General features: G+C 40.1%; 4 protein-coding genes across 14 annotated transcripts; 1 reads left to right on the forward strand and 3 right to left on the reverse strand.

The window, feature by feature from the left end:
• The first annotated feature begins 1,492 nt into the window (after positions 1-1,492).
• Positions 1,493-3,998, forward strand: LOC104816767 (transcription factor bHLH74). 8 transcript variants are annotated; one of them, XM_010545720.1, is made up of 7 exons: positions 1,493-2,717; positions 2,856-3,077; positions 3,179-3,244; positions 3,342-3,410; positions 3,510-3,581; positions 3,651-3,788; positions 3,882-3,998. In XM_010545720.1, exons 1-7 carry the CDS (start codon positions 2,250-2,252, stop codon positions 3,975-3,977), a joined length of 1,131 nt encoding a protein of 376 aa, XP_010544022.1. In that variant the 5' UTR covers positions 1,493-2,249; the 3' UTR covers positions 3,978-3,998. The 8 variants fall into 8 exon arrangements, with proteins under 8 accessions (XP_010544022.1, XP_010544015.1, XP_010544016.1 ...); XM_010545713.1 differs by having other exon boundaries at positions 1,493-1,823; positions 2,224-2,717; positions 3,510-3,788; XM_010545714.1 differs by having other exon boundaries at positions 1,493-1,823; positions 2,234-2,717; positions 3,510-3,788.
• Positions 3,999-4,195: 197 nt separating this feature from the next.
• On the reverse strand, positions 4,196-6,589 carry LOC104816769 (branched-chain-amino-acid aminotransferase 2, chloroplastic). Of its 2 annotated transcripts, none has more exons than XM_010545721.2 (10): positions 6,366-6,589; positions 6,174-6,229; positions 5,901-6,072; positions 5,626-5,802; positions 5,415-5,546; positions 5,234-5,332; positions 5,028-5,144; positions 4,856-4,951; positions 4,664-4,776; positions 4,196-4,583 (listed from the first exon to the last, which is right to left on the reverse strand). In XM_010545721.2, the coding sequence occupies exons 1-10, from the start codon at positions 6,420-6,422 to the stop codon at positions 4,445-4,447; spliced, it is 1,158 nt and encodes a 385-aa protein (XP_010544023.1). In that variant the 5' UTR covers positions 6,423-6,589; the 3' UTR covers positions 4,196-4,444. The 2 variants fall into 2 exon arrangements, with proteins under 2 accessions (XP_010544023.1, XP_010544024.1); XM_010545722.2 differs by having other exon boundaries at positions 4,445-4,559; positions 6,366-6,586.
• Positions 6,590-12,062: 5,473 nt separating this feature from the next.
• LOC104816770 (endo-1,4-beta-xylanase A) lies at positions 12,063-16,640 on the reverse strand. Of its 2 annotated transcripts, none has more exons than XM_010545723.2 (9): positions 16,536-16,640; positions 15,960-16,336; positions 15,717-15,879; positions 15,178-15,551; positions 14,927-15,092; positions 14,413-14,765; positions 14,139-14,316; positions 13,475-14,023; positions 12,063-13,389 (listed from the first exon to the last, which is right to left on the reverse strand). In XM_010545723.2, exons 1-9 carry the CDS (start codon positions 16,554-16,556, stop codon positions 12,280-12,282), a joined length of 3,291 nt encoding a protein of 1,096 aa, XP_010544025.1. In that variant the 5' UTR covers positions 16,557-16,640; the 3' UTR covers positions 12,063-12,279. The 2 variants fall into 2 exon arrangements, with proteins under 2 accessions (XP_010544025.1, XP_010544026.1); XM_010545724.2 differs by having other exon boundaries at positions 15,960-16,340; positions 16,536-16,638.
• A 1,378-nt stretch (positions 16,641-18,018) lies between these two features.
• Positions 18,019-21,875, reverse strand: LOC104816771 (RNA polymerase II C-terminal domain phosphatase-like 4). 2 transcript variants are annotated; one of them, XM_010545726.2, is made up of 3 exons: positions 21,342-21,875; positions 21,106-21,229; positions 18,019-19,563 (listed from the first exon to the last, which is right to left on the reverse strand). In XM_010545726.2, the coding sequence occupies exon 3, from the start codon at positions 19,531-19,533 to the stop codon at positions 18,169-18,171; it is 1,365 nt and encodes a 454-aa protein (XP_010544028.1). In that variant the 5' UTR covers positions 19,534-19,563; positions 21,106-21,229; positions 21,342-21,875; the 3' UTR covers positions 18,019-18,168. The 2 variants fall into 2 exon arrangements, with proteins under 2 accessions (XP_010544028.1, XP_010544029.1); XM_010545727.1 differs by lacking the exons at positions 21,106-21,229; positions 21,342-21,875 and adding an exon at positions 19,719-19,772.

A 21,875-nucleotide genomic window follows, 5' to 3' on the forward strand; every position in this document is an offset into this window, starting at 1 on the left:
CTCGAACTCAGGACAGAATAGACGTTTTGCGTACTCGTTCCACTGGTTGAACTATCTAAGTTGGATGACTAACTATGTTTAACACATGCAAAGAAGATAAGCCATTCATTAATTCTTTGGCTACATGGTAGTAACATTATATTAAGTTGGTTATAAAGATTCCAACAAATATTCAGCACATACAAAATATTCGGTTATTTTAAGTCAGTCGTAGTTCTATGTCAGTGACAATTAGTATTATGAGAAATTTTAAAATGTTTGAAGAGTAGAAAGAACCTCTTGTTTGTACAAAGAAGCAACTGAAAATCTTCATCTGTCGTTTGCTGTAAATTTTTAATTTTTCCTGTAACAATTTCAAAAATGTGTTTGATAATATAGTGGGTAGTCTAAAGATGTGACCTTTCTTAGAATAAAGGCCAAATGAAAAACAAAAAGCTGAGTGGTCATAAGTAACATGTGTTATGGAAATAAAGGAACGACATAATATTCCGCGGAAAGGCGAGAACGATACAACAAACCCGGATCAGACTTGACCGACATATGAGAACCCTTCTAATGTCTGCGCAGATGGGGAAAACTCAAGCACATACTCAGTTACTCGAGGACTGGTACTAACACACGAACGGACTAAGATAGGCTGATGACATGCTGCTTCTAAGATCTCTAACGGAACTTTTTTACCACTTGCTAATGGGAATCCAATCTTTTGTATAAGTTTTTGTTTTACCATCGGATGTAACTTTTGGAAAATTAATACAATCGCATTCAAACAAAAAAAAACATGTGTTATCATAATTCAAGAGAGAACCTTACAGAGAGGTAAAAGTCTTGTGAAGTTAAAAAGAATGCAGAAAGGCAAAGGTCGATTAGTAGATTCTGTAGTAATAATGTAAGAAGAAAAGTACAAGGAGCAGTTGTTACAGTAGTTGTTTGTCTCCTGTTTACCTTCTAAAGCTACCAAACCTCTCTTCTCTCTCTCTCTCCGTTAACATAATTATTATCTGTGATTTATTGTGCCTTTGACCTTAGCTTTGGGTTCTATTCTATAAAGGTTGGGATTTGATGCTTCTTTGCTGTTTGTTCCGGTAGGGAAAATCACCCAGATAACCCAATTGGGTCGCATCTATTTCAATGTACACCACCGAAAAAAAAAAAAAACTTTTCGGTTGGAAAAGTTCGAAATATCTTTTTCTTTTTATTTTTTGCGATCTTATTACGATTAACATATAATTGATATACAACTAAAATAAGACAGATGATTTTTTTGCCACCTTTTTTAGAATCAATTGTAACTATATTTAGACTTAATTACGAAATCGTAATAACGAAGTTGTTTTCGAACGGATAAATATCGTAATTCATTAAGGGTAATTTCGTCTTTTCACAAGAAAAAAAAATGTGTTATGTTTTCGGTGATGTACATGTGAAATAGATGCGACCAAAATGAGTTATTTGGGTAAAAAACCCGTTCCAGTACCCCTTGGCCAACAGCTCGGGTTCTTCTCCATTTTTCATTTGCCCAATTCAACCAAATCAGCGTTCGATGCTCTTCACTTAGGTCTATAGCTTCTCCCTGTATTACCAGTTCTAAGGTACTGTAATTCCCTTCAGAATTTGGTTCTTGTTTTGTGCCCTTCTGAAAGACACCAACCCATATCTCAGAATCCTAAACAGGTTTGTGTCCATTTTCTCCAAAAAGAAAGAAAAAAAAAACTAGGAGATTGGTTCCCAAAAACTTGATTATGTTCTGTACCCGCCATTTTCCTCAGCCTGTGTTCATCTTGGGTTGGTCTTCGAACGCCAAAATTTCCACGTTCTTGAAGGTGAAGAGATTGATTGCAAAAATTCTTTAGACAGTCACTTTGGTCTCAAAAGGGAATCTACTTTTCGTTTTAGTCTGTTAATCCTTGTGAGCTGTAACTTAGCTTAAATCCGTTGCTTGGTCTCACTTTATGCTCTGAAAGTTCTAACTTTTCTCCTTGTCTATGATAATAACATTGATAGGCCTCTCTCTCTCTCTCTCTCTTAACTTGAGTGAGGATGAGCATTGATCTGATCCTGGGTTTGTTTCCTTTTTGCTCTTTAGTCCCATCGACCACTGTACAAAAAGCTGCATAGTTTACTTCACTTGTTCCTTGTCGAGTCTTTCAAGCAATCGTCCCAACTTTTGGATTCCAGTTCCTTTAGAGAGAGAGAGAGATTTTATTTGGGTTTAATCTTTAGGGTTTTAAAGGTTGGAATCAATAGGAATGGATGGTGAAGCTGGCGAAGATGGCGAAATGGGGTTTCAGCATGGAGAAGAGACAGGTATTGAAATGACATCAATGCCCTTGTCTGCAAAGGTGGATCCTTTCTTCCCTTCTTCAGACTGGGATCCTCTTGTATCTGCAATGGCCTCAACCAATGTCTTCTCCAGATCTCATTACACTTCCCTGGTAATGGAGAACATAGGGATGAGTGGCTTTGCTCATTACCAAACAGGCCCGGGGTCGAGTTATGCAGACATGTCGACTGGTTTTCTTCTTCCTTATGGAAACTTGCCTGATTGCAACCAAATTGGTCATTGTATTGGTTCAGACGAGAAGGGTCAGAGTCAGCCAGGAAAGGTTCATGAAGGTCATCAAGTTTCAGAGGATGGTGTTCTTCTTGGTGCTTCTCCTTGCAGAAAAAGACGACAACCTGAACCCGAGATGGCCCTTTCTTCGCAACGGAACAAGGTATATACTTCCATACTTCAAATGATTAGTTTGGTAGCTAACCATTTGGATTATAAAGTATCAGACTCAAGGTTTGGTTCTTGTTGTATGTGAACTATGAAATCTGTTCTTGCTCTCAGCTCTGCTTAATTATGACAGAAAGCTGTGGAAGTATTTCGAAAGAACGATCAAAACAAAGATCAAAGCAAGAACAGGATCGAATCTGAGAGGAACATGGTTGAAGATTCTGGTGGAAAGACACCGACTAAAGAGACAAAAGAAGAGGAGAACTCGCAGAGCGGAGAAACTCCTAAAGGAAACTACATTCATGTCAGGACAAGAAGGGGTCAGGCAACTAAGAGTCACAGTCTTGCAGAAAGGGTATAACAACGGTTTTACGGAATTTTTCGCCCGACTCCTCTGGTTATTTATGTTAACAAGAATCACGGAATATGAGAGATTTGATTTTGTTGCCTTAAAAGGTTAGAAGAGAAAAGATCAGCGAAAGGATGAGATTGCTTCAAGAACTTGTCCCAGGATGCAGCAAGGTAAAGGATTTAGATGTGGGTTTGCTGATACTTATGTTTCCTCGGAAAAGAACCTTTACGTACTGATGTGTTTTGGCATCGATCATCGTTCGATCAGATCACTGGAAAGGCGGTAATGCTCGATGAAATCATCAACTACGTCCAGTCGCTACAGCAGCAAGTTGAGGTAAAGATATTGTAGAAATACGGAAATTCTTGAAAAGATTCAATTTTTTTTGTTGACCCATGAAACTGTAATCTAATCAGTACAATCTTGGGTTTGCAGTTTTTGTCCATGAAGCTTTCGGCGGTAAATCCAGAAGTCAAAATCGATATAGACAGAACTCGCGCCAAAGATGTAACCTCTAACTTTCACAATGAATGTTCTTCAAGTTTGAAGAGTACTACCCTTTCTCTCTCTGATCAGATTCTTCATTCAAGAGACGAAAACGGGTATGTTCTCGGGTTAAGAACCGGAATGAATCTTCTTCATCCTTACAACACCATTCAAGGGATAATACCAAACATTCCCACAACGAATTCACAGCTTAATCCGCTGTCTCAGGTAAGTAGCAGGCGAGAAACATGTTAGGTTCTTATGTTTCGATTTGTCATCTCGCTGAACTTTTCTAACATTCGTGTTCTAAATCTTGTACAGACTGTAATAGACACTGAACTACAAAGCATATACCAAATGGTGCTTGTCTCGAATACATCAAACACAGACAGTTTCCCACCAGATGGTGTGAATTAAAACTTACCGTTCTCTTCAATCTTTGGTGGGTTTATTTTTAAGGTTTGAGATATTTTTATTTTCTCTGATCGATCGAAGAATCTTTTACCTCCGCGGGGCAGTTAAAACCGGAGATCTAATGCATCAAAGAGGATAATCTTGGACAGAGAGATTCAGGAATCAAAAGATAGTATAACGGTGTTTTGGTTTTGTATAGATGGTATTGGTTCTAATGCATGTGTTCTTCAGCATTCTTTTAAAAAGAAAAATTGTTTCTGTATCTTCAACAATCATATTTTGCTCAAGAAGAATGGAAGAAGAGCAAGAAATCTCTTTTCTGCTTCCGATTCCTTAACACAATAGTTCCATATTTACTCATCTGTTCTTCATTTTCTGTTTACAAAGCTTATAAGAGCAAGACAATCCTTTCTGTATACCCATGTTGTCTTGATGAATCCGGTCTGTTTTGAAAGATCGGTTTCTCAGTGTCAGTGGATCTCAGTGACCCATCCCTTCTTGTCTTCCATGAATCCGGTCTGAATACTCACAAGAATTTTCTGTAGTTCTTCGCAGACAGAATCATTCCCGGTTTTGAACTCTTTTCTGCAGATTTCAGAAGTTTGTAATCTCCATATCAAACCGAGTAAGATCTCAGACAACATCTGTTACGGATCAAAGAACAAAAATCAGGGCATGTAAGCGATTACCTCTGGCTCTGATAGGTTACACTGCCCACTGGGGCAACCCCTACAGCCGTTCCGGTGCAGAAAACCTCGTCTGCTTCCATTAGTTCATCCACTGGAACAGCCCTTTCTTCAACCTGATCACATTTTCACGAGAAAAAATCTCTTAGATACTCCATTTCTATGAATACTCGGTAATAGGATGCAGGTTTTTACCTGGTAACCTTGATCGGTGGCGATCTCCATGACACTTTTTCGAGTAATACCCTTGAGAATTGTTCCTTTTGTTGCAGGAGTAGAGATCTTCTTACCCTGAAACAGCCAAAAAAGGACAGAGTTCAAGTCTCGGGGATCTATCGCGTTTCCATATATACTCAGAGCAATATACCTTGACGATGAAAATGTTGCAAGAAGAAGCCTCTTCCAAGTACTTCTTATAAATGGAATCGAGATAAAGGACGTCCGAGAATCCTCGATCTTTAGCTCTTGTCAATGCTTTAAGAACCTACGTTATATGCATTGAGTAAGATCAGTCTCTGATCTGAAGAGGGTCTTCACCATTTTTTGTCTGAAAGTGAAGGGGATCAAAGTTACAGGTGCATAGTTTGTGATACTCTTGACTCCACCTGCGCCACCGGGAGCTGCTCGTACGTACTCTTCCTCGACGTAGAGGTTGAGAGCTGCAGTTCCCTCCTGTCCGAACAAGAGATACGATCTGTAAACCCCGTTTTCTCGAAGGATCTGAACTGCGAATCAGTCGAGGAAAGATACTAACTTTGAAGTAGTTCCGAACCGGGGAAGCGTAAACGAGGAATGTATACTCAGGAGCAGCACCTAATCCGAGAATCGGACCGCTTCCAATCAACAGAGGCCTAACGTAGAGAGACCCTTTACCTGGAGGAGGAATCTAATCACAAAAATCCTCACATGAGTTCAAACCAGATCCCGGCAACATAAGTTTCGACCAAAACTTTTTAGTTTTTTACCCAACGTTTGTTCGCAAGAACGGTCTGTTTGATTGCATCGATGAACTGATCAACCGAAGGCGAAGGCATGAGCATACGTTCAGCTCCATGCTTCAAACGAGTAGCGTTTTGTTCTGGACGAAACAGTAGAATCTTCCCGTCTTCTTTCCTGTACGCTTTCGTACCTTCGTATATCCCCTGCATGTATTTTTTTCAGACACGTTAAAGAACACTATCACTTCTTTGTTCTTTGTATTCCTCGGAAGAACTCATCAGTTTCGGAAGAGACATTTTACCTGTCCGTAGTTCAAGACTCCAGAAGAAGGGCTGAGTTGAATGTTTCCAAAGGGTCTGAGTTCTCCTTCTCTGAATTCTCCATCTTTCGAACACTTCATCTCGTACATGTAATCTGCGGGAGTGAGACCGAACCCTAGCTTGTCCCAATCAACATCCGCATACTCATCGTCTCTGCAACTCAAGAACCGGATCATGAAGGGTTGTTGTCTTGTCCAGTGCCATTACAGAACATCGCAACACAAAAACGCAGGCGCAGGTTCTGACAAACTCACCTGTAAACAGATAGCTTAACCTCTTCACGCAAGGCCGATGAAGCTTGTGCCGTGTACTGTAAGGTAAGATCATGGTCAGATTTCTCTCCCACTTTCAGGTATGAATGAAACCATGAAATAACATGAACCCCTATTGCAGAACACGTTTCCAGCTTCTGGGCACGATTGTTCCGACCGAGAAAAGACACGTACCGAGCGAGAACGAAGAGGCCGGAGAGAAGATTGCAGATACGAGATTGCCCTAATCATCTTCTGAGAAACAGAGTATCTTGGATGGGAGAATTGATGGGGGAGGAGGAGACAAAACAATGCAACGAAGAAGAATCCAACACGCAAGTGATTAGAGAAATTAGCGTTATTTATGTAACCAGAGGATGCTGTCGTGTTCTTATCTTGGTTCTGTTCTTGGTGCTTTGTCACTCGTGTTTATCTGTTTGATCCGATAACTATGTGTCTGACTAAATTTATCGTGTTCAATGGATCTGTCTTTCTGCGGATTTTAAAATATAATTTATTCTTTTATTTTCTTTTTTGGTATTTCTAACGATAAAGATGAAAAAGGTGTTACTGATCTGAACGCAAGAGCTAAATATATTTAGACATTGGAGAAGAATTTAAAATTGCTAAATTAATAACAAAAAATATAACTTTTTGGATTTTTTGTTTTGTTGAGATGAGGTTTTGTTAGAATTTGTAGATAATAATTTACTAGGAACCTTTTAGAAAGTTAAAATAGTTTTTTTTTTAAATTGTTTGACGTACCATTTACAAATTACAGCCTCGTGGAAGAATATTTATTGGATAATTGTAAAAATATTCCTTAACAATCTCTTTGTCGGCATGCTCACGTGGCAAATTGTAATGACGTGTCTAGCCACGTCATCTCTCTAACTAATAGAATCAGTTGAAATTTAGCGTTGTTTAGGATAGTGTATGACATTATTAAAAAATTTTAAAATTGGGTGTAGATATTTGGTATATTTTATAATTGCGTAAAAATTTCGTGTGACGCATTTTAACAAGTAGGAAAATATTATTTTCTAAAAAGAAATTCTAAAATATCTTTTCTTGTATTTAGCATTGTCACATCATTATTGCAGTCAATTGTCAACAACCTTTTTTCTTTTAGAATCTGATTATTTCGTTTTTTTTTATCTAAGATTTTTTATTTCAGTCTAAATATTTAACTAATGATTTAGAATTATAAAAAACATATATAATCAAATGTGTCATGAAGGATTTTCGATTCGACAGAGATTATGATGATCTTCAATAATATAAAAAATTTGGAAAATTATGATATCAAAATTCTGTTATAAACGTCTAGTTTTTAAAATAATGTGAAAATCTGTAATAATTTATTAGACTATTGTGACAAAAATACATATGACAAGTAATTATCTTATCAATTCGTGGGTGACACACTTGACTGCCACGTCACTAATAATTTAATCACGTCGATTAATTGAGAGCGAACATTATCTTGGATCACTACTAGTGACGTGGCAGTCAATTCCAACCAATATTATATATACACACACTCTCTTCATTATAAACGTGACCAAAAATTGGTACGATGATTGCTTTTTAAAAACAAATTAAATGGAAATTAAACATCACTTATTACATATGCTAATATATTAAAAAGTATTAATAAAACCGTGCAATAAATTTTCATATACTTTAAATTTTAAAAATTAGAAATGAATTATAAAAACCAAATTAGGAATTATTAGTATTGTTAAAATTTGTGAGAATGTTTCTACCGTATTAACGATAATGCATCTGGTTTTATAACTTTTAAAAAAAAAATTATATGAACTAATATTTCCATCAACATTAAAAACTAGCAGTAATCTTAGATTAAAGAGAAATGCACAAATTGAAAAAAAATAAACAGACAGATATTTTTTAATGGCAAACAAACATGATAATGAAAGTAGAACTGCCACGTCAGAGATAATTAAATAACATTTTCATGTTATGTTTATCGCGGGAATAAACAAATTCCAAATACTAGAAAAAGGTAAATAATTATATAACATTTTTTTTATCGAAAATTAATTATGTAACTTTATTTGTATAATTTTTCAATAAATATGGAGATAATATTTTAATATAAATTATATCCTTATTTTAATAAATATGGAACCACAGTCTAAAAAAATAATAAAAGAAAGCTGATTTTTAAAAAATTATAAAGATATATTATCATGATTCAAGATAATATAGTTATCATCGAGAATTTAATTAATCTTTCGACCGAATTTGTAAAATTCAATTCATACATGTATTTGTATACTAATAGTATGATAGTTTTATTAAAAAATTATTTCTGAACTTAATATTAAATACCCAATTGGTACTAAAATTATCTTCACATATTTTTACCAAAAAATATCTTGACATCCCACAAATAGAGTTGTATTTGAGATCAAATCATACACGTGATTGTTTAAGACTATCAAATTTAAAAAGCGAATTAGAGATCACAAAATATAAGAAAGTATCGTTAAATACAATAACGATAGTTCGTATTTTTTTTTCCAATTGTAATTTAATTTTAATTTGGGCCAAATTAAAATTTCATTTGGATTGTTTTTTATTTAATTCGTTGTGTATTAATCAAAATTTGTTCTTCGAGGATCCAAGATCCACATTACAAACTTCCAAGCCTTAGTAGTTGTTGCTACAAAATCCTAAGGGAAACAATACATTCTCCATTATCTATGCTTGACTATGTCTCACTAGAGTGTGATAAAGTAAGTAGATACCACTTCTGCAAAAGGATGTTGTTTGCATAATTTTTCGTGTTCTGGAGTGTTAGGAGTGAGTTTCGAACCGCCTGATCCACTCGGGTGCCAAGGTTGCTCGCTGCAGTCGAACCGTGCAAAGATACAGTTGATCTGCTCATTCCAAAGTTCATTGACCGCTTGCTGGAGTAGTACTTTGATGAGTATGCACCTTCGATCATTGTTTCCCTATGGTATGCTGGCTATCCATGCTTGACATTCGTGCATGTTCTGTGGGGGGTCAGGCCATAATTTCTTCGCTAATGGTAACTATACCTGTGACCTGTACGAGCATTGAAAGAATAGGTGACCAAGCGATTCCTCCTCATCGCTGCAAAGCTTGTAAGTAACATCCAATGTGGTGTTCCATCGTTGTAGACTGATCCTCGTTGGTAGCCCTTCTCTGCATAGACATCCAATGTACAAATGCATTCCTCGGCATCGCTTGCTTAAACCAAACCAAGTCTGACCATACCACCAAAGCCGAGGTCTTTAGGATCTCCTTCCATGTGTTGAGATATATGAAGAATATTATGAGATATATCATATCATAAAGATCTTATCAAATCTAGAAAATAGAGATTTAAAGAGATTTATAAATATTTGATGTAATCTCTAATTTACCTATTTAATTTGAAACTCTCATATATTTATAGTCCATTTGATTATTAATAAAAGATCACATCATTCCGTAAATTTCTACACCATGTTCCTACTGATGAAAAGGTGTTCGAGAATGTGTTCTTCGTTGTTCTCTATTCAAACTTTTCTTCTCCCCTTCCTGATGAAGGTGTCGGTATTCCAAGAAGTTTGATTTGCAACTCTTGTATTTGCTCTGATCTAGCACCTGGTAAACACCAATTCTCTCCCAAAGTGGCTTCAATAACGTGCGATTTAGCGGTATTCTGAGCATCCTCGGACCCCCAGTCCCAATATATTCAATCAGTCGCCCAACTTCTGTCCAATTGTCATACCAAAAAAAAGCTTTCACACCATTTCCGATTCTGCAGCGAATGAATCCCCTTACTCTTTGTTGTGGCTTCATTAATTTTTGCACGTTCGAAGATAGTCTAGAAGTCGGCCTAAAACTCCAGTATAGATGCATCTTCAGAACGTTAGCCTGTAACCACGCAACTCATAACGAACTTGTTTGCTTGAAGAAGGACCAAATCATCTTAAGAAACCTGGTTAATGTCCTCAGTTCTCCTGATTTCCAACCCTCCTTCCTGTAGTAGTTTACATATATTGCTCCATGCGATTCGGGCCCTTCCATTGCTTGTAGGTGAGTTCTTCCATAGGAATTTAGAGCAGAGACTACCAATACTTGGCTCCAGCTAAAGACCATACCATAGATCATTGTCGATATTAGTTGCAATTTCCCCGCATATGAGAGGAATCGGGTAGTCCAACTACCAATTTTCCTTCAGATTTTATCAATCAGTGGCTCGTAGTCTCTCGTAATCAATCTTTGAGGCGTTATAGGCAACCCAAGATAATGCATCGGAAAGCTCCCTTCCAGAACCCCAAGAATCGCTGAAGATCAGGTTTTTCAGAATCTACAACACCGAATCAATCTTTCTCATTCGTACCTTGATGGAGAAGTTTCGAGATATAAAGAAAGATCTGCATATTATATTTATCGACCTTGAAAAAACGTATGATCGAGTACCAAGAGAGGTTTTATGGTGGGTGTTAGAGCAGAGATGAGTAACCGTGAGACACATACAAGTATTGAAGGATATGTATGAGGGTGTAACTACTCCGAACAATAGGGGATGACATGCGAGATTTATCCATCTCGATAGGGTTGAACAAAGGGTTTGCTTTAAACCCATACCTCTTCACGTTAGTCATAGATGAACTGACTAGAGATATACAAAAGAAAGTATCGTGGTACATGATGTTTGTAGATGACATCGTGTTAACAGATGAGTCTAGAGAGGGAGTAAATGAACAATTAGATTTATGGAAGAGTACATTAGAGGTTAAAGATTTTAGGTTTAGTAGGACGAACATCGAGTATATGCATTGCGATTTTTGTGGCGGACATTCTAGTGATGTATGAGTTAACTTACAAAGAGGACTAGTACTTCAAAACCCGCATTTTAAATATTTTGGTTCAATCCTTCAAAAGGACGCATGTTGCGATGAAGATGTTAATCATAGGATAAAAACGGGATAGATGAAATAGAGACAATGCATGTGGATCTTTTGCGATCGCAAAGTTCCTATACGGTTGAAAGAAAAATTCTATCGTACTGTCATAAGATCCGCATTGATGTATGGTAGTGAGTGTTGGGTGACGAAACGACAACATGTGTCCAAAATATATGTGACCGGGATGAAGATGTTGCGACGGATGTGCGAACATACACGAATAGACCGAATCCGAAATGAGAGTATTAGAGAGAAATTAGGAGTCATAACCATAGAAGAAAAATTGTGCGTAGTTACGGTTGATGTGGTTTTGACACGTAAAATGTAGACTACTAGATGCTTCGGTTAGAAAATTAGAGAATATAAGGTTGGAAATAAAGAAAGGTGTAGTTGAATAAATATGTAACCCTCTTGGATTTCTTATCCGAAACAAACCTTTTTTCTATAAATTTGTAAACCCTCTTGAATTTATTATCCAAAAGAACCTTTTTTCTACAAATTTTTAAACCTGCTTGGATTTCTTACCCGGAAAAAGATTTCTTTTTTTTTTCTCTAGAAATTTGCAAAACCTCTTGGATTTCGTAACAAAGGAATCCTTTTTTTCTCTCTCTTGATGTGGCAACGGGTTCGTGGTGATGATGCGAGTGATCCGACCACATACCTCGTGGCATTCGATGAAGGGGTAGCTCGTTATCTGCCCTTACCCACGGAGGAGCTGAGCTTGAGAAAGAAGAGGGCCCGGGAAGGAAGATCTTCGGATGAGGTTGAGCATTTTCCGGTACCTTCAAGGGTGACGGTGTGATGGTCATAGAGCATAAAGATTCTGGGGTAAAGTCTTTACACAATTGTGTACACTTCTATATGCCAATTCTATTCCTGTACTCAACAAACCCATTTCTAAAACTGAAACACTTTTATTATTGATATTGACATGTGAAAAGATTCTAACCCAAATTCGCTGCAGAAGGGGGAGAAGAGGCTTCTGGGCTTCTAATCCATCCCGACAATGTCCCTTTACAGACAAAATCCAAACTACTGTTGAAGCTTTGTATGAACACAAAAAGATTGGGTTGCGAAAATTTTACAAAATATGTAGTTTGTACCCAATATTTCAAGAAGGGAAGCAAGAACACGAACCCGAACCCTATTGTACAAAACTAAAGAATAATATCAATGGCTGAGTCACCGTTGTCAACGACAAAAGTCTTGGAATACTCCATCGCTGAAGTTGAAACCTCAACGGTATAAGTTCCTCGATAACCTCTGAACCCAAATTCTCCGCTCTCACTCAAAGACCCGTCAACGGAGCTTAACCATTCGCCTTTCACTTCAAGAAACTTCCTCCCCGCTTCGTTGATTCCTCCGTCCGCATTCACCAGGTGCGAGTGTTCTCTGCTCATGAACAACTCCCAGAATCCCCACAGCATCACTCCCTCCACCGCAGGATGAGCAAACGCTTCCCATAGCATCACCTCCATGTCGTCTCCTCTGACGTGTTCGTTAATGGAGGAGACATCGAGCTCCGTGAACCAGATGGGCAGCCCGAGCTTGCTCAGCTTGTCGAGAGCTGACGCTACAATCTGGCCGACGGGACTGCTGATATGCCCTTGAATCCCGACCCCTCCAACGGGCGCACCCTTTTCTTGCAATCCACGAACGAGCTGGATGTATTTCTCGGGCGATGATCTGGAGTCACACCCGTCTTCGATATGGTATTCGTTCATGAAAAGGGTGGCTGACGGGTCCAGCTGACAGGCTGTTCTGAACATTTCGGCTCTTATATCAGAGCCTAGACGTTCTTGGTAGAACGACCCGTGAAGCATCTCGTTGTTCACGTCATAGTGTCGGAACTTGCCCATATACTGGGTGAGAAGACCCTTTAAACGGTTGTTCACCGCTGCTTCTAGCTCGTTCTTGCTTAACCGTTGGATCCATGGTTGAACAGTTGATTCCACCTCCCAGAATATGCAATGGCCTCGGGTTTGTATATTATGTTTCTCGCAGAACCTGAGCATTTCGTCTGCATCTCGGTAGTTGAAGTTTCCTTGTTCTGGTTCAGTCCAGTACCATTTCAGCTCGTTACCAAACACCGCCCAGTTGAAGTTGTCGAGAAAGAAATCTATAATCTCTTCGTTTTCAATGCTGCTCCGACTTATGCATGCTCCGAGGGGAAAAGCATTACGCATCTGTCTGATTTTCACCGTTGCACCAGACAGTTCGGAAGAATCCACTCCTGAAAATCTCAGTAGAACATCAGATTTCCGTACCTGCATTGCAAATTCACCAAAACAACAAAAAGATCAACAACCCGAGTAAAAGTTTTTCGTCTTCTCTAACTGGAAGACTCCATACCTTATCAGCTTGTTTTTGTACATAACTCAGACGTGCTTTCCGATCCACAGGAAAGATATGGAGGCCAGCAACCATTAGATCAACACCCGATGAAGGTCCCTGGACGTGGACCATAACTTGGTCTGGTTTTTTCTCGATTCTGAAAGAACCCGTGATTTCATGCCATTCCCGGTCATTCACCTCGATCTTTCCTCCATTGACCCATCGGTTATCCACGCTGAGAGCCACGTTTACGTCCTGTGGACCACAAGCTCCTCCCGAGCCGACTCTGACCCATGCTGAAACCTGGTAGGTTACAAATAGCTTCACTTTGCCGGTAATGATCTGACCAGGACCCATCCATGTTTCGCTACGATTTGTTGTGAGAATGTATCGCCCGGAAAGACGGGTGGATCCATGCGGTCCGAGGGAATCTCTTGCTAAAGAAGGAAGTACAGGAGGAGAGCCTTCTCCGACTTCTAACTGGCAGTTTCCAAGGGGGAACCACCCGTCGATGGTACCACTGTGTAGTTGGCTATTCGAAACTATATTCACTCCGAAAGCACAGTCCTATGGATACCAAAAAGGATCGAAACATTATGAAAAAGTTCATATTCAGTACAGCAAGATCATGCCTAGTGTACAAAAGTAAATCCAAAACATGAAGAGCGTTAGTTGGAGTAACCTGAATGCATGGTCGTATCGAAGAAGGGATTTTCTCAGCACGTTTCACAACAAAATTGTCGACAAAAAAGTCGGTGCCTGGGGGCGGTCCTTCGATGTAAACAACTACTCTTGAAGGGTAGCCATTGACAAGGAACTTACCTTTCAGCTCTACCCAATTGTCGTGCGCTGCCTGAACACTTTTGTCTCTCACAACCATTTTGTAAGGAAGAAATCTATGAAATCTAATGGAAAACGTGGAGAGAGAGAGAGAGAGAGAGAGAGAGAGAACTCACTTGGAAATTCCTATATACTCTTCACGCCCATCAAGGTTTTTTACCCACAAAGTGGCTTGCAGAGTTGTGTCAGCAGAGCAGCTGTGAGGAACCCTAACAAGAGCAGAAGCTTCATAAACAACTTTTCGTAGGATTCTTCCGGTGACCTCCTGTTGAATGCCACTCCATTTATGCATGCGTTCTGTTGCAGATGCAAAGCAATTACCAGAATGTGGAAGTATCTTCCCATGGGCAAATGAATCATGTAACATGAGCTTGCATCCTCTTTCAGACCAATGGTTAAGTCCATCAACGAAGTGAGAGTTAAGGAAGACATGATCAGCTTCAGAGGTTAAGCACTGCTCTTCTTGTCTCTGTATATACAGTGAGAAAGAGGTTCAAATCGAGGAAACTCAGACTTTAGAGGATTCCAAGGAGGGCAAAGAAAGAAAATTTATAGATTGATCATGCTGAAGTCCTTTCGCAACAAATCCTTATCCAATACACAGAAGCTTCCGAAGAAAGAAGCCATTACCCGAGATTCGGGCTGTCTTATGATCTCGTGATCGATGACAGCTGACTGTATAAGAAGTTCAATCCCAGGAGGTGGACCTTCCAAATAGAACACGACTCGGTCAGGTTTTCCCGAGAATGAGAAAGTGCCCTCTAGACTTCCCCACCTATCTTTACAAGCATAAGTTCTGCACATAAACGTCACTGAAATCAGCATTTTCCAATCTTCTGATCATAAAACATAAAAGGAATCATACAATGTGTATCCATTACTTTCCGATGAACAAATACTGTGTAGCTGAGCCTTGGTGTTCTAGCTTCAAAGTCGCCTGAACCTGGGCTGGTTTGCGAACAGGGCCAGATACTCTAACAATGGCAGAAACCTTATACAAATCACCAGGGGAAACTCGGCCCGTGATATCTTGCTCCAACCCTTGCCAGTTTTCCTTCCGATTTTTAACAACAGCATAATTACGAACTTCTCCTGATGCTGACCTTAATTCACTGCAACGGGCTGGACTTCTGGCAACAAATGCATGGCAGCAGTTGGGAGACCAAGCATGCAACCCGTCAGAAAAATCATGGTTCTTAATGATATTAGAAGCCGGAGAAAAGACATCGTTACATGCTGCATCTTGTTTCATTTCCTGTGGTATGAAAGGGTAAGAAGCAAAATATTAAAACTATGTAAGCAATAGATGGAGAGGACATCATTTACAAGAAAAAAAATCCAAAAGCAAGCAAAAACCAGATCAATAAGGAAGAGTTTCAAGAAAAAAAATCATTCTAAAGATAATCACTGGAAGTATTACCTCGTCATAATCACAACGGGAGGAGCACTTAATTGTCACGGAACGTATAAGAAGATCTGTTCCGGGCGAAGGCCCTTCGAGATAGAAAACAGTACGGTCAGGCTTACTTGACAACGAGAATGTCCCCTCTAACGTTTCCCACTTGTCCCTTGAAGCATATGTTCTGCAGACATGTTCCAGATTCCATCAGTTTCAATTCAGACAGATTCTAAAAACGCAAGTTATAAGATATCACAAGCATACTTTCCGATTAACAAAAACTGTGTAGCTGAGCCTTGGATTTCAATCTTCAAAGTTGCCTGAACCTGGGCTGGTTCGTGAACAGGACCAGACACTCCAACCCAGGCTGAGACAATGTATGTACAACCTGGAGAAACTCGATCTGTAATATCTTGTTCAAGACAATGCCAAGATTCTCTGCGATTTGTAACGACGGCGTAGCCACTGTTTGAAGATTCCGAGGAGGTTGCGTAAGAACTAAAGGGCTCGTCAGAGGAAACAACAAGCGCATCACACGCATTCGGGTACCAAGGCTCCAACCCAGCTGAAAAGTCATGGTTCGTTATGATGCCAGTGGCGACACGATCCGCCATTGAAGCACGTGGACCAAGCTTCGTTCCCTGTCTTGATCACAAGAGGAAACCTGGATTGGATTTCGATACCACCAAATCGACAAAATTTTCCTACTTTACGGAACTGCAGATTCTAGGGCAATCACCCTCACTAGACGGTGAGCGAAATTCCCAGAAATCGACGCAAAGATTCAAGATTTGTGAAATGGGTAGCTTATAAAAACATGGGTAAGAGAAAAAAACTCACCTGTGAATGACCACAACCCATAACCCAAGAGAACAGGACAAAGGAGGATACTTTTGATATTATAAAATAAAGAGAAAAGTTTCTGAAAATGTTTGTTGTAGGTTTCCATTGATCAAAGCCTCAAAGGGCAATTGCTTAAATACAAGAGGAAGAAAAGAAACACTTAATAAACCCTAACCTAACCAAACTAATTTAACCAAGCTAACATTTAACTATAGTTATATTCTAATAACACTAATAGATACGGATCAGCTCATCCGTTTCTCTTCGTCTTGAATTCTCACCTTCCGTAGATCGGATCGTTTCCGAATTTTAGGGGTTTCGGAGAAAAGGTTATTGTTGAAATGGCGAGGAATAGATGGGATAGTGGTTATGCCTGGTGGAGGTATTTCAGTCCCGCGTATTATCTCCGAAGGCCGAGGCGTTTGGCTTTGCTTTTCATCGTGTTCGTGTCTGTGTCCATGCTGGTCTGGGATCGTCAAACTCTTGTCCGAGAACACGAGGTATGTTTTGTCTTGTGCTTTTTGTGGTGTTCGTCAAACCCGTGTGATGAACTCGTAGTACTTTTGTCTCTGGTCGTTTAGTATGAGGGTAGATTCTTGAATAGCTTTAGTAGTTTATTAGCTTCAAGGAATGTAAAAGAGTCTTAGATATTGTTGTCTTTCATCTATTGTCTCGGAGATGGCTCCAGTGTCATAGCAAATTGTTGAGTACTACTATTCAATGTGACTAAGAAGATTCTCGCGAGGTTATACCCATCTCAGAGCCTAAGGGAAGCAAGGTTTGAGGGTGCTGTTTCGATTTTCCAGAAGTAAATGGGATGATACTTGTAGAGCCCAATTCTTATGCGTGACTTAGTTCGGGTAAACATCAATTAATTGCTAGAGAAGACAGACATGTTCTTTTATCTTGGATATGATATGCTCGGTAGGGATGAGAAGATATACAGTAGAAAGTGAATGCATCTTTAGATAATTTACCCCTTTTCCCAGATGTGCAGGTTGAAATTTCTGAGTTAAATGAAGAAATATTCCAGTTGCAGCAGGCGGATAGAAGAAAGGGGGAATAAAAGAACCTGGACTCGGAAATTGAGCTTGGTTCCAATGAAGTCGGAGACAAGGTGAGTTTTCAACTTGATTTCTTTTCCTGCTATCTTTTCACAAATCCTTGTTTATTTTGGAAAAAAAATCGAAAGAATATGTGACCTATTATTCAGTTTTTCTATGTTTTCATTTTTTATACACAGCCTTTATGAGATACTTGCTCAAAGTTTGGATACAAGGGAACAAAACTTCATGAAGCCTCTCGGAGCTACTTGCATGTGACTCTGCAATTGTAATCAGCTCCCATGGAAACATACACTTTTTTAAGTTTGTAATTTCAACATTTCTCGATACAGATGATAATAACTGGTCTGTGTTTACATATATCTGTGAGAAGAATGAACTGTCTTGAACAAAACTTTAAAAGAAACAAACCAAAGTGAAACACTTGAACGACAACTATAATGAACAGAGAAACTACATTGTATTCTGCGAGACAAAACGGGGGATTAATCTCAAATCAAAATCAAAATCATCATCAGCTAATTATGCACATGCCGATCGTTAGAATGGCGTTTTATCCGAATAGATTACTGCTTCTTCGGCTGCTCGATGGGGAAGTTATCCTCATCTTGTTTCTGCCACAAGAAATTGGCTGCCTCGATCCACCCCGGATGAACCAGAAACTTCTTCTCTTTCATCGCCCACCTAGACTTCTCTGTTCCAACATCCGTAGCCACGACGTGTGTTACCGATGGATCCACGTCCCCTGAGCAAGTGGCCCCGAGTTGCTCGGCCATCTTCCACAGATGGTGGCTCGCGGGTTTGCAGTGGGTCGGGATTACCCGGCTGAAGACAATTTTGCATCCTTTCAGGATCTCTTTCCGCACTTCCTTAAGGGCCAACCTCACGTCTCTATCAGAAAGATTGTCATCGTTAATGCCCTCGAAGAATAGACCGTGGACTCGTTTCAGGACTTTAAGGACAGTTGCAAGTGCTCCATCAGTTTCACTTTCATCACTCTTCAACTGTGAAAGAGACTTGAAGTTGTGGCCAAACTGTTGGCAGCTCGATGCAAAGAAGTGATACCTCTCCATCAAGATCAGATTGTCTTTATGCTTCGGCCAAGCATTCTCTGAGTCGTCAAGAATCAAAACCACGTTTTCTTGCCCCAGCACAATGTCGAGACTCTTCTGATGTTTCACCGTACCATCATCCCGGGAAATGATCCGATCACCAAAGTACTCTCCTTTCGGGTCGAGGAGCTTCGCCATTTGCCGGGCATAAGGCCTATCGCCCATCGTGTATATATACAACTCAAACATCTCACTCGCTTCACTCAGAAATGACCGGACAAAGGGTCTCAATTTCGTCATCATGTGCATAAACTCCAACAAGAATAGGCTTCCTCCCGACACATCTTGGAGAGAATGTGCTCGGCTCCTCAAGTAATCTTCCTCAGGTGTCATATGCATAAGGGTGGTAGAATTGAGCAACGTGTGGTCTAGGTCGAGAACCAAACACAGCTTCCGACGACGTACCAAAAATCTCATGTCCGAATCACGTAACCTAGCAACTTCTTCAGGATCAAGCCTTATACCCTTGTGTATGTACCCAAAGGCAACACCAGATTCCTCCAACTTTTGCCCACAGACAAAACATATACCTCCGAACGAGCCCGGATGCTCGCACTCGTTTACGCTCGAGCTCGTTACTGCTTTTTCTTCCACTGAAGCCGAACTCTGAATCTCTTCAACAGTCCCAGAGTGTTCAACCCTGCGCCTTTTGGATCTATCAAGCTCCGAATCTTCGGATTCATAACCCTCGTCCCCGGTTTCTTCATTGGGCGACGATCCAGAAGAATCAGAACCAGACTGAAGCTCCGCTTCGATAATGGCGGCGAAATCGTCACTGTTCGACGAGTGAAGAGGAGAATCAGGACTCACAAGGCTCATCTCTTTCGTCAATATCTTCGACAACAGAATCTGCAAGAGATGAAAGAGGTCTTTCAAATTATGCGAACGATCGAGAATCGAATCCGAATGGAAACCGAAATGAGTAATAACAATCCGGCGTCGAACTCAGGCAGAGACACTGATTTTTGTTGCTATGGAGATTCAACGAAGTTTTAGGGGTTTACAGATTCAGAAGGAACCCAACAGTTAGGGTTTTCGATTTGGGCAAAGAGCTTCGTTTTTCAGCACTGGTGTTTTGTACCGAGGCAAAAATATAATATAATATACCAATTGATAAAATAGAAAATTCCAAAAAAAAACTGCTTCTGAAAAAACTTTTTAAGTAAAAATTAACATACCATCATATTCGGTTTTGAATTTAAATCGACCTAACCCAAATTCGGTTTTTAAATTAAATCGAACGAAAAAAGAAGAAGAAAAAACCTAAAAAATTCCTAAATCTCAAAATGAAACCCATGGTGTTAAAAATGTGTGTTAAGTATCCATATATGATTTTAACTCTACTGCCATTGGGAACCAAAAAAAAAAAGTTTTGAACTTGTGACCAATGACCATACTGCGAGTGCAAAGGGGAGAACAAATTCAATCTCGTTTTCCCACGATTAGAAACACAAATTCCATCCAACCCTAAATCAATTTCCGCTTACAGGATCCGAAGAAATCGAGGACCGACAGAGAGACGCTGGAGAATCGAGGGTCGGAGTTAGGACTGGGCATGGGCGGATACCCGGATGTTTTAAGGCATCTCTATCTCAGTCTCACTCTCAGTCTCGTCGGGTTTTTGAACATCTTATCTCGGTCTCTATCTCATAAGACCCGGATACCCAAGATCCGGGTACCCGAGGCACGAGATCGGGTATCCGCAGGACCCGAACCCGTGCTCACCTTCAATGTCTGATTTCTAGTGTATATTATCAAATCGGGAAAATCACCCAAATAACCCACTTGGGTCACATCTATTTCAGTGTACACCACTGGAAAAAAAAATTTCAATTTTAACCCACTTTTCGGTTGGAAAAGTCCGAAATACCCTTTTCGTTTTATTTTTTGCGACCTTATTACGACTAACATATAACTGATATACAACTAAAATAAGATAGATGATTTTTTTGCCACCTTTTTTAGAATCAATTGTAACTATATCTAGACTTAATTACGAAGTCGTAATAACGAAGTTGTTTTCGAACAAATAAATATCGTAATTCATTAAGGGTAATTTCGTCTTTTCACGGGAAAAAAATGTGTTATGTTTTCGGTGGTGTACAGGTGAAATAGATGCGACCCAACTGGTTTATTTGGGTAAAAAACCCTATCAAATCCCCTGTATCGACATTTTCAGAACACATTGATATCATGGAATGGTTTATTAACAATGCCTAAGTCTACTTCCCAAACGTCCACTGTCCAGACCAAAAGAGAAAGAAACAACAATGAACACAGACAATACATGAACAAGGAAGACAACTACAGAAAAAAAATTGGTCGAACAGAGGCGGCGAACCCGACCAAATCGGGAACCCGAGATCAAGGCGACGAGGGAGAAGTTCTTACCGAGGGAGAGAAAGAAAATGGTCGAACAGAAGCGGCGAAGACAGACGGCGAGGGAGAAGACAGAAGCGCAAGGCGACGAGGGAGAAGCGCAAGGCGACGAGGGAGAAGCTCAGGCGAAGACAACCTGTAACAAGGAGAACACTTAAATCAGGCGACGACGGAGAAACGGAGGCTGAATAGAGACAGACGGCGAAGACAGAGGCGGAGCAAGGAAGAGACGAGGGAGAAGCCCTTACCGAGAGAGAGAAGAGGCGGACGAACAGAGAGCACGGCGATGATGGAGGCTGAAGCTCAGGCGACGACAACCGGAAAGCTCACAAGAGGAGCTCAGCGTTTCAGGCGACCAGAGTCGAGAGTGATGGAGGGCGGAGGCGCAACAAATCGCGAGTGGGAGAGAGACCGAGTGGCGAGTGAGAGACTGAGAGTTAGATAATTAGGGTTAGGGTTACGTTTTAGGAAATCAGAGTCACCGGGAGCAGTCGTGGGTCGACGGGAGACGACAGACACGGACTCTCCGGGAGCACGAACTCGTCGGAGGATGATACGACGGAGGTGGAGACGACACAACCGGGGAGACGCCGGAGAAGCGAGGTCAGAGTCGCCGGGAGCAAACTGTATTATGGCACGAAAATTTTTCTGGCTGACTGACGTTTGGAATAGAATTCAGGGAATTTAGGGATTTGGGTTTTATCTGGTTCAATCTTCGGTTTAAGTTTAAAGTTTTAGTTTAGGTTAAACCGGTTCAATTGTCAGATTTCGATTAATGATGA

Source organism: Tarenaya hassleriana, unplaced genomic scaffold (assembly GCF_000463585.1).
Source record: "Tarenaya hassleriana unplaced genomic scaffold, ASM46358v1 Cleome26, whole genome shotgun sequence".
Taxonomy (NCBI): domain Eukaryota; kingdom Viridiplantae; phylum Streptophyta; class Magnoliopsida; order Brassicales; family Cleomaceae; genus Tarenaya; species Tarenaya hassleriana.